At 48.7% G+C, this 12,023-nt stretch overlaps 1 protein-coding gene across 4 annotated transcripts in view; it reads right to left on the reverse strand.

Moving 5' to 3' along the window:
* Positions 1-12,023, reverse strand: part of ULK1 (unc-51 like autophagy activating kinase 1) — a 67,830-nt gene that overhangs the window by 41,838 nt on the left and 13,969 nt on the right. For all 4 annotated transcript variants that reach the window (XM_065851512.2, XM_065851511.2, XM_065851513.2 and 1 more), the window contains exons 5-9: positions 10,638-10,670; positions 9,787-9,823; positions 6,046-6,219; positions 4,338-4,411; positions 1,918-2,019 (exon numbers count right to left, since the gene is read on the reverse strand). In XM_065851512.2, the coding sequence (XP_065707584.1) occupies positions 1,918-2,019; positions 4,338-4,411; positions 6,046-6,219; positions 9,787-9,823; positions 10,638-10,670 (420 nt within the window). The remainder of the gene's footprint in view (positions 1-1,917; positions 2,020-4,337; positions 4,412-6,045; positions 6,220-9,786; positions 9,824-10,637; positions 10,671-12,023) is intronic.

A 12,023-nucleotide genomic window follows, 5' to 3' on the forward strand; every position in this document is an offset into this window, starting at 1 on the left:
CTGGCTTTCCAACATCTGCCCTCGACAGGCTTCTTTCACCTGAAACTCGCAGCGAGGAGAAAGCAATTGGTGACACGCGTGGCCAGAACAAATAGATGGCGCCCGGAGAACCATCTGGGCTGAGCTTTGCTTTCTGCCTGACCAAACAAATCCACAGCTGCTACTGCAGGAACAGACGGGGCCTGGCGCTTCCCTTCGAACACAAACCCAGCAGAGGAAAGGGCGCGGGGGAAAACCAAACGGAGAAACAAATGACCCCGTCCCCAGCCAACAGGTGTTGGGTGTATATGGGAAAGAGAGCAGGTATCCAGGCAGGCACAAAGCAGGGACCAGAATGTCCCCTCGCTGCCCATGACAGGACAGCTGCGCCCAGCCGGTGGGACGCACCGGCTCTGCTCTCACCTCCCTTGGGCCACAGGACACACAGAGCTGACGGTTTTCTGGCCACCTGCCCTTTCAAAACCCGGAGAGCCGAATGAAGCTGATTAGCGTTCAATATCACATCCTGTGAAAAATCTTTATAAGAACAAATGTTTTCAGAAGAACATTTGTGACACGTTTCAACGACCAGTGATAAAAACCACCTCATTATTTCCAAAGCAATCAGATGCCCCAAGGCTGCGTGCGGGTTACCAAGTGAAGAACACCTATGATGAAGTCACCATGGCAAATGAGAACTAAATCATTTGAGTGAGTGCAACACCAAGGCATCTCGAGACTTGAAGTTAAAGACAGAAGGAGCGCAGGGCTCACATCTTGACTTCTCCACCCCCGTTTTTCCCTCATGCACAAATACTTATTTTCTTTTATCCTAAGAGTCATTTTCTCCTCCCAACCAAAGCTACCAACACTGACAACAGGTGGGGGCAGCTAGGAAACAGGAGCCACTCAGGAGTTCCAGCGCACTTTGTAGGGGTGTTCATAAAAACAGAAACGTGCAAAGGAAATGAAGTCTTGATCTAAATACAGAGCAGGTTGGTCACAGAATATAAAGCACTGAAATGGGAGATTCTTCAAGTAGCATGGAAAAGATGACCCTGAAGGACAGAAGTGTTCTTGGCTCCAGACAAAACCAAACCACACCATTAGGTTACGGTTGTATTTGCCCACTCCTTCCTGCAGCAGATTCAGCATTCACTTTATCCTTCCTGGTGATGTAACTACATAAACATTCAAGATCTCGTGTGAAATTCTGAAGAGCTGTGGAACTGAAGCTCTGGAAGTCCTGCAGCTCATAAAATTTGCCTTATTACATGAGCGCAGATTCTCCTCCTCCCAAAGTGCCATGTGTTCTCTGTTGTTCTGTTAGGAGCCAGGACAAGGACTGAGCTAAGGAGCTGCAGAGCTGCCATCAGCCAACACATCAGATGCAAACGTGAGGTTTGGACCTGATGAACACACACATTTTGTGCTGGAAGGACTTGCTGGGAGATGACAGGTAAGATCCTTTTGATAAGATCCTACTCAACTGCTCTAAAAACAAAGTCAATTTATCTGCAATACACCGGTTACCATCGAATCATCAACATCAACTTGCATTTACAATGTTCCTTATTGTCCTGCCATACCCAACAGAAATATAATTACAAAACATACACCAAGTACAGTTTTAAACAGAAACTTTTTAAGTGTGGGCCTGAACAAACCACTGCTTGAACCAATTAATGATCGTTTTCTGAAGAGATGACTCTTCCTAGGGATTTATCACCAGGAAATCCATTCCACTGACATACAGCCCAGAGAAGTAACACACCCGGCATTACAACCACACTGTCAAGGTGTTGGACAGCCAGATCTCCATGAGTTTGGATCTATGACAGTTAGCATTAGAGACGACAGAAGCTTTAGAGTAAGTGGATTAAAAGGAAAAAAAGAAAAAAGTGAAAAAGAGTCAAACATTAGATCTAAGCAACTCACCTGGAAAGGAGCCTTTCCCGTCAAACATTGATAAATGATGGTTCCTATACTCCAGAGGTCAGCTTTGGCATCGTAGTGTTGAGACATAATGACTTCTGGTGCCTTTTGGGGAGAGAACAAAAATCTGATTTATAAAACATATACTTTTTTATTTTTTTAGCAGCTGCAAGAAAGAAACAGGAGTCCTAATATGCTTTTAAAAACCCCTTGAGCCCCACTCCCCAGTGGCCATTGAAGACGTGCTCCCGAGAAGACCAACACTGCCCTGAAAGGGCCAATTCCCCATCCCAGTGGGGAAGCAGAGATTTTCATTCTGGCAGACCGAAATACCCTACGAAATACCCTATGTACCCTATGCTGTCTGGCTACCTGCGGCAAACTCCTTACTCCCCCTTCTCAGTGCACCACGTCCTGAGTGCACCGTGCCCAGCAGACGCCTCACGGGACGCCACGGACGCATCTTCCGCAAAGCAAGCGATGTGTAAATGCTGGAGAAAAGCTCCGAGTGCACAGGTAAGCTTCAGCCTCCACCCTCATCTCCATCGCTTATGCACTGTCCTCTTTTAGTCCAGGATAGCAGCCTATTAATTATGCTCCAGAGCCTCCACGTGTTTATAACAGATTGCATCGCGGTGCTGCCAGCGTGGACCAAGAACAGTTTTCTAGCTCTGTTGGAGGTAAAGGCCACACGTAACAGTAAAAAATGGCAGCAAACAAGTGGTGGGCAGGAGCTCGGGGGATCCCCAGGGGAAGCAGGTTTGACACCAAAGGAAGCCAGGGAAGCAGGACAAGAACTGCACAAGGAGGCTTCAAGTCTCACATCAGGGTTCACACAGAAAGCTCATTCTGGTGGGGTAAAATACCTTTTTTAAAGGAGCCAAATGGGAAGAGCAGCAACGGGCTACAAGCTAAAGCAGGTAAGTGAATCCTCCCTCACCTTCCTCCAAATCCATCAGTGAACAGAAAACAATATGAAACATTCTGAAATTCCTTGTGATGTCCAATTTATAAGAAAAAAAAAAATAGAGAAAGCTTATCTCTAGCCCTTTAAAAAAATAAGCTGTGTTTTCATTTACTTTCACAAGAGACTCAAAGAAAAACTATCACTAAAACCAGACAATTCAGGAAACTCTCACAGAAGAAAAAAGAATTACATCACCTTTACATATAGCACAGCCAAAATAAACACCAGGCTTCAAAAAAAGGGAGAAAGGGAGGGAGAGAAAGTGTGTTTTGCTGGAGCCAGAGCTGTGCAACAGCCGCCCACCCCTGCCAGGGCAGACAGGGCAGCCCAGCTCTGCCCAGCCAGTGCAGGCAAAACCCCGCAGTGGATCAGACCATGCACTGCCCCAGGGCACCTGTAGGCACTTCAACCTAACTGATCCACATCGTCTTTCTACTTTGAGCTCAGACACCACATCCCCCGGTACTATTACATGGCTGGCTGACAAGGACATTTTTAGTTCTGGCCTGGTTTGTCATTTTTAATTTCACTGACCTGAGGTGACACCGAGGCCTTGGCTGCTGCCATGAGCACAAACAAGACAGCACCTCCGCGCACCCCGGCCCCAGAGCGGACAGTACAAAGGGGGTGAAAGGGATCGGTTTGGTTTATTGAACACATCTGTTTCACAAGCTAAGAAGTGATCCTGGGAGCAGCTGGTTTGGTCAAAGTATTTGTCGGGGGAAAGGTTAGGGAGTGGGAATGCACAAAAATTGCGAACACAAGCAGGTGAGCTCTGTTCACACTCATCCACTCAGCCATATGGCAAAGCATTCTTAGAAGTTCACCAGGATGGCAAAATCTCTGTCTGCATAGGTCCACATATCTGAAGGGATTTCGCAAGACCAAAGACCATTTTATAAAACTGCTGTTAGATAGGGACCTTGCTCCTGATGCTGTGGCCTTAGCAGAAACAACTGCAAAGCCCAAGGTGACAGCAGGCTCATGGAACCACTCTGTCCCCACAGCGCCTGCTGAAGCAGCGATTTATTGAGGTTCCTCTCCAAGAAAGCAACACCTCAAATACAGCCAGATATGTGAAGTGGCACCTCAGCCCTTATTCTCTTTTGTTGTTCCTTTGCTCTCTGCAGAGGAAAGAGGTTCATTTCCCAATGGCTCCAGTGCAGACACACCAGGCCCCGCTGCGAGATGCGGTTTCTGGGAGCAGATAGCAATCATTACTCCGTTTTACTCAGTTCTGTTTATCAACAGCTCGCCTGAAAGCTGGATCACATCACAAGCACCTGTTGTCCAACATTACCAGCAGCGAGAACTTTATGAAAACTCCCTGTGTGATCGCTGCTTTCTGACAAATAAAATTTCACCTTTGGTGACAAGACTAGGAAAAAACAAAGCGTTGCTGCTGGGGGGCAAAGCAAGAACGATACAGACAAAGCTGTAGGTAAACCACACTTACCATGTACATTGGTGAACCACACAACGTTGCTGCCATCATATTATTCTGCAGGTATCGGGCAAACCCAAAGTCAGCTACAAAGAGAAACAGAGAGGCAGGTCAGATCAGACACCAGTTCTACAGAGCCCGTCCCTTCCCCAGTTGATTCCCTCTACTCTTCTTCCACTTCTCATGAATCTTTACAGAAAGTGAAATACAAAGTCTTAAAAACGCTTTGATAGCTCTCTTCTCCTTGTGTTAGCTGTTACTGCACACTCTAGAGAAGCATTCTGAAGAACAAACTCCATTCATTTTTCAGAGATCAGTAGGCATTTCTTCCTGTACCCATTTGAACTTGAAATGTCAGCTGCTGGAAGCTGGTAAAGCTCTCCTGGCTTCAGTGAGAGGGTGCCAGTTCGTACTGGCTCATTCACCTGCTTCCATCTCAACTTCTAGTTTGGAGAACTAAAAGTTCCATTGAAAAGGCTGCAATGTAACATACATCCATGAGAAACCACTACTCGTCACACCCCATTTCTAGAGCGGCCCTGGTGAAAACAGGTTTGTTCTGCTCCTTTAGAAGAGCTTCAGCAGCGCTGACTCTGGCCCCAGGACAGAAAGCTGAGCCACAGTTCACCTGGGGGCTGGAGAAGCCAGGGACAAGGAACACCACCACAAATTCCCTCTGCAGGTTACTCAGCGTCTGATCATATGACACTCAGAGGTTCTCTCAAGGTTACCAGACATTTCGGGCTGGGAGAGGGACAGAGCTGTTGACACTGTCACCTGTCACTGATGAACGGGTACAGCTAGCTGTGCCCTGGACCACGTATCAGTATTCCTCAGGGAAGAGAGAGGAAGGGGCTGCAGGTCCATCTGCAGCTCCCACCCACCAGCTAATTCTGCACTGTGCAAAAAACGCTTCAGCCTAATGGGCAGCGACGTCCCAGACTTTTCCACTGGACCTCATTTCTCAGCTGAACCAAAGCATTAACGCTCCCTCCACAGCACAGGGTTCAGGCAGTGAACAGCTTTACCTAACTGGAGTCAGCTTCAGCTCGCCAACTGTAACATAATCAAAAGGTCCCCATGTTGAGGGTGATATCATGCAGCTCCTGTTTCTGAGGGACCACGGGGGATGAGCGTGCTCTGTAACTGGATTTCTAGAGCATCTGTCCCAGCTACTGGTCCATTTCTGCCACTTGCCTAACGTGCAAAAATAATCTCTTCCAGATACGGCTGAGAAACCTGCCGCTAATTCCAAGTGCTTTCAGGTACGCCCGAGTCCCGCCGTGCTGTCCCAGGGGAGCAGCCCCTTTCAGGCCTTAAGACACCAACATTTACTTCAATTCCATAAAAAACTGAAGACAGAAGTCACAACCGCTGCTCATTTCTTAGTAGCCTGGAGACTACAAGCCAATGAGGGCAGGCTGGTGTTTGTTTTTACCAAGGGAGGCACCGTTCAGCTTGGAAGCGGAGCAAGGCCTGCCCAGTTTTTCTGTGTCCTGGTGGAGCAGAAGCTCTTGCTCCTCCTGCCTGGAGCCAACCCATGGTTATGTCTAGCAGGGGAACCAAGTGAGGAAGATGAAAAACACAAGGGCATTTTAAGAAGTGCAGTAATTCTTCCCTTCTCCTAGACAGCTGTCCAGAGAAAGAGGGAGGCCTGCCGCTTTTCTGCCACCAAACTCACCCCACAGCTCCTAGGGCGGCGTTTGCAATGGGGTCTTACCGATCTTTATGCGAATGTTGTTGGGATTTGATTTCCTGCCTCCGGCGTAGGACAGGAGGATGTTCTGCGGTTTCAGGTCCCGATGGATGATGCCTTTGCTGTGCAGCATTTTCATGGCACCCGCTATCTGCTGGAGAAAGAGCCGGATGGTGTCTTCACTGAGCGTCCGCATGGCTAGGAAGGAGAAAATAAGATTGCAGATGAAAAAATTACAACGTCAGCTCTCTGAGGAGCCCAGAAGGCAGATTCTCCACAGCAATTAGCTATAATTTGGCGTTTTCACTTCTACATATGGCGCGTTTTTCTCCACACACTATTTCTGAATGATTCCTACAGGCAACAAGGGAGAGCGTTTGCATTCCCAGCTCATTCTGTGGTCAGGGCTGTTTTCAGCACTGAACCTCTCACAGTGAACTCAACCCAAATTTAGCACCCGCCGCTGGACTATCAGCTGAGTCTAAAGCGTCTAAAAGGTAGTCAGGATTAGGCTTTATGCCTGCAGGGATTGTTAAGGCCCAGCCTGGGCCACGAAAGGGCTGGTAGGTTAAATTCAGATAGAGTCAGGGTACATGACCAGTGGGAATCCGTAACTTGAGGGTGTGAGCCCAAGTCTACGCCTAACCCTTGTGTGTCATCGTCCACCAGACCAAACCATAACTCTAATCCCACACCTGGTGTTAAGATGGACCACAGTCCAATATCCAACAACGTAGCCCTACCAAACAACCCTGCAAGCTGCCACCTGACACCCTCCATCTCGCGTCCATCGGTAGGAAAGAGCAGCAAGACTGCTTCAGAACACATTTATAAGCAATTTATTTTTTTAAAAATAAATGTTAGCAATCCAAACCTGCAAATATGGAAGCTCTACACTGTGCTCTCCTGAGATATGGGTTTCCCAAGAACAGTGGAGTGAAAATTAACATTGAAGGGATTAAAAGAATGTTCAATCGGCATTTCTAATCAGAGTGATGAGACATTAGCTCTTGTTATTTTAAGAGCCGTGTGTGTGAAGCCCTTGCCAGAGCCGGGAGCAGCCTGCTGAACAAAGCCCGGGCCACAGCGCTACCAGCCCGGCTCCCCGCCAGCGGCTCGGCCTTCGGGAAAGCACCATTCCGCTTCAATAAAATAATCCCTTTCCTAAAACGGCCCTGCAAATTACTTGGGACTCCATTAGTGTTTTTCCAGCTGTTCTCTAGTAAGCCATTAAAACAAGCTGGCGAGAGCTTCGAAATGCTACTCTACCTAGTCAGCGAGAAGGGAGGAATCCTTATGAAAACACAGAGGAGGCTGCACGCAGCTTTAGCACAACACAGGAAATTAAGAAGTCTAGCTTTTAAAATATGTGCATGGGAAACAGTGAGGGACACAGAAGTTAAACAGCACTCGGAATAGAAAATAAACTCCCGGGGCTCCCACTGCTCGCTGCTCTGGGAGGCGGCACACGCGGAGCTGAAATGTCACCACGGCTATCGGCTGGTCCTGGCTCCCCACGTGAGACCGGAGCACGTGGACACAGAGCTTCCCTCCCCTCACCAGCTGGCACTCGGCTGGAATTCAAGAGACTCCTCTGCAAGAAGGGGAGGTTTTAAGGCTATCAAGAGGCAGCTCAGATGCAAGGCTTCCAAAGCCACTTGCACCTTCTGGAAAAAGCACCGCCTCATCTTCAACAGGGCTTTCCCCAACCTCCTGCTGAAACGCAGCAGTGCACTCAGTCCTGTACCATCTTCTGTCTATTCAAGGTTCAGCAGCTTAGCTGTGCTCAATCTTCTCTCCAACAACAGCTCTCTGCAATATTTCTGTGATTCCTATTCAAGGAAATCTATTCAGGAATGGTTAAAACACCATCTTTAAACAAAACACTGAGAATCCTGAAGTTTTCTTGCCCAGGAAAGGACAGGCTGCCTCATCATTCCCCAAACATGAAGCAAGACTTGAAACTTGGCAGTTCTTAACACCATGCAGCAGGCAGGCAATTACAAACGCCTGGCTCGGTAGACTCTGCCTGTGGCAGAACCGCTCTGCTGTTGAGAGCCCTGTCCCGACCTGCAGCCCGACAGCGCGCCACATCCTCAAGGCGTCACCCCCTCTATAATTTGGGGGTTACAAGGCTAACACAGTCACCATCCCCAGCAAACCAGCTAAGCGGCCTCCCGAATGTGGATTCCAACTCTTTACACTGAAAAGAAAAACACTGCTACCCAGATCAGAAAAATCCATTCACCCAAAGAAAACAGGGCCTCTAAGCTACCAACTTCTGTCGAATTTAAGCTTTTCCATTTCACAGAAATCTGTTCAAAGCTCTCAGCCCTGCAGAGGGACCATCTTCCTGACACACGCAGAACCTGAGCTGGTGTCTGAGCCTGCAGAACCCCCAGCGCGAGTGCTGTGGCAGAGCAGAGCGACCACGCTGCAGCACAGCGGAGTGAGACAGGGCTCTGCCGGATCCCCCGGCAGCATTAAATCCTCTAAATCCAGGTGTGCAGCAAGGTAGGACCGTGAAATTGAGACACTGCCCTCAGTTACAGGGAAGGGACAGCCGGGCGCTTGGGGAGTGTGGGGACATCCCCTTCTCCCTCCCTCCATTAACCAACAGGTTGTAACACAGAAACACATTCTCCCTGTCTCATACTCAGCCCATCACTCTACTGTGTGACAGCAGCAAATCTCCAGTTGCAGGACAGAGACATAAGTACAACCAACACTTTCCACAACTTCAGGATATTGGTCTGCAAAGGATCTTCCAGAGCAGCTACCATAGGCAGAGGGAGGGAGAAGATACAGAACTCATTCAATTTAGGTGCTACTGAAAAAAAGAAGCATGGAGAAGGAAATAACTCGCTTCCTCTGCTACATCCCAAATAGGGAACTTGTAATTCTGTCCCTGTAAAACGGGACATCTCTCACCTTTACCAGAAAACTGCTGGCGAAACAGTAAGCCCGCACCGAAGTCTGGGCATCCCCACGGAGGCCTGTGGTCAGCAACACGTTCTTGCAGAGAACGCTGTTCCACAAGCCTTGCTTCGCTGTTACTGAGAAGTAATAATATCCCTGTGCTTATCCCTGGGCTGCACTGCAGCACCGTGGTGCTCAGCTCCCTGCCCGCGGAGCGGCGGCTGCAGCGGCCAGCGGGTCACAGCAAGCAAACAGTCACCGTGGGGCAGCACGGGCACACGTGCCTTGTACCTCCCCAGGTGTAGGAAGAGGACGAAACCACCTAAAAAGTGCTCTGGTCAACCTGTGCCAAGATGTAGAACCTGCCAGGTAAACTGTAGTAAACAGCCCTGGGCAGGTGATCCAAGGGTGGATGCGCTGGAGGACACCCGCTGATGTTACACAACATCGTTTTGGTAAAGTTATTTAGGACAAAGAACTTCTCCTCTTACCCACAGGTGCCACAAGCACCTCTTTAACATGGGCCCTAACCAAATCATGCTGAAGGCTGGGAGACCAAGCTGATTTATTTGGGACCCATCTCCAGCCATGCAGAGCCAGGGAGACTCCATTGAAGAATTATTCAGACAGGTCTAATCTCATTATGTCCTTAATTACCTCGCTGTAGAGAGTGAAAAGTTACCCAGCAGTGCCCCACACCTCTTGTTTGCAAAGGGGTCCCCACCCCACTTGGGAAAAACCAGAAGATCATCTGCTCAGACGCTCCACAAACCCCAGCAACTTCAATGAGTTAAACCAGTGTTTTCTTCTGAATACAGAGGATATTCTCCATATTGTTCTACTTACTGTGAAGATAGTCTGCCAGGTCACCACCATTACAGTACTGCAAACAGAAGAGAAAGCTCCATTAATGCAAGGCAAAGCAAAGATTTAAAAACAGTAAACTTCACTAGGATGGCAGGCTTATCACGGTATTTAAACAGAAATAAACACACATGTCAAAACATGTATTCACAAGTTGGCAGGAAAACAAACAAAGACACCCAACAAAACATTCCCGTAGGTTCCTCTTCTACTATTTCTCCTACATGTTATGTTACATTTTGATCCACGAGCATTAACCAGCTTTGGTGCGTGTGGACGTGGGTGTGCAGGCACAGCAGAGAGAAAGGTAAAACCAGACCCAAGCAGAGGGGTCAGCGCTGCAGACACAGCAGAAATCTGGCTGAGGAAAGCCTTGGAGCAGCCACAGATGGAAACTCAAACTCCCCACATCGTGTTCCACACCGTTAAGGAAAGTCAACAAGACCTCCGAGCAAAGACCACAGAGCAAAGAAACCACTCCGACGCCTTGCAGCTGAGCTGCGTGGAGAACATTTACTTTCCATGTATCTTTGAAGCAGATACTACCCAGCAACACCCATTTGACCCTTGAGGTAAGACATCCGATGGATTAAACCCGTGTCAGCACGACCTTCTGACAGCGGCAATACGAGAAACGCCGCTGCTCCAGCTCTCAGAGGCAATGCAGCCACAGGCTACACCAGCAAGAGCAGCGCTGTGAGCAGAAAGCACTACTTGTGTAACAAGTTGGTGTGTTTGAACCAAGTTAGAAATAGAGGGAAAAAGGGGAAAAAAAAAATAAGGCAAAAAATAATAGGAAAAAAACCCCAAACAACAAAAAGAGCCACACTCACCTCCATAACCAAGTAGACAGAGTTTGCCACTTCCTGGGGAAAGATAAAATGGAAAAATAAAATATTTATGTGTTGAAATATTTCACATGCATTACAGTTGCTGCATTTGTTTTTAAACAGGTAAACTGAGCTCTACATGATTGAGACTTGAAGAGAGAGGAAAAGAACTTCATTACAGATTAATTCCTGGAGGGCTGCTCATTTTGCAAGTGCCAAGTCCTTTGGCATTCTATTCCTTGCTGTGTGTGCACCCATTTAACCAAGCAAATCTCCTGTCTTGTGGCTTGGGCCTTCACATTCCTTTCTGTCTTCTAGGAGTAACTGCAGCACACAATGCAGACGCCCGAACACCACTGTCTTGAGCCTTAATCTCCACATTTCAGTTGGCCCTCCATAGGAGCTATGCCCACATGAGCAGCTTAGTGTGAACACAGAGATAAGATCAACACAACTTGGGACCTGCAGTTCAACCCACACCTGAAAAGCACCCAAGATATTCACCTTCGATTTGAGGGCAAAAAGGCCAGATCTTGGGTCAAAAATGTAACTTTGGCCAGTCAAGTTCTACACATGAATCAACGGTGCTACTACCGGGTGCCTAAAGCTTTCTGGATTATCACAGGGGTCAACACCAAAACTCCAGGCCAAATGCTCATCTTCCTAAGTTTGCTCCAGGTGACGCTTCTTCCAGTCTGAGAGGTCACCTCCACCTCCACCGGCTCCTTAGGGAGCACATAAAGGCGGGACACACACTGCCCAAGCACAAGATGCTGCAGAGAAGAGCCCCACAAACACCCCTGAGCTGCCTCGGGAGCATTGGTGGCTGCTCAACACACAGCCCAGGGCTCGGTCAGCAGAGCCACCAAACCACAGGGAAACAGCCAGAAGTTCCAGCGACCCAAAGAGGCTGAAAAACTCCAAATGCTCTTGTTGAAACAGAAGTCAGACAGAAGCAGACCTGCTACATAAGCGCCAGTACACCAGAAGTCGCTCCTAAACTCAAGGCCCAGTCTTGGGCAAGCGCAGGCAGCAGTTACCTGGGCGAGTGGAGCGGCTCTGAAAGCACCAGCAGAGCAAGAGCCTCCCCTCCATCTCCACAGCTCCAGGGCAGCGTGCCCTCACTCACAGCCCGGTTACACACCTGCCTGCCCCGTCGCTCTTCTGACCCTGACTGCAACTTCAAAAGGCATCCACCCCACCAGCCTTTCAGTTTCCACTCTGCTCTCAGCCCCTTTCATCTCTACCTCCCGCCAAGCCCACACCAAACTGCCTTTGCCAACGCTCTGAGCCCTCAGCACCTCCCATCGCCTCTCCTGCAGTCTCTTTATCCTCACAACGTGAAATCTGAGTTCCCAGATGCTCACAGGATGACTGGTTGGAGGAAGG

This window comes from Patagioenas fasciata, chromosome 17, assembly GCF_037038585.1.
Source record: "Patagioenas fasciata isolate bPatFas1 chromosome 17, bPatFas1.hap1, whole genome shotgun sequence".
Taxonomy (NCBI): Eukaryota; Metazoa; Chordata; class Aves; order Columbiformes; family Columbidae; genus Patagioenas; species Patagioenas fasciata.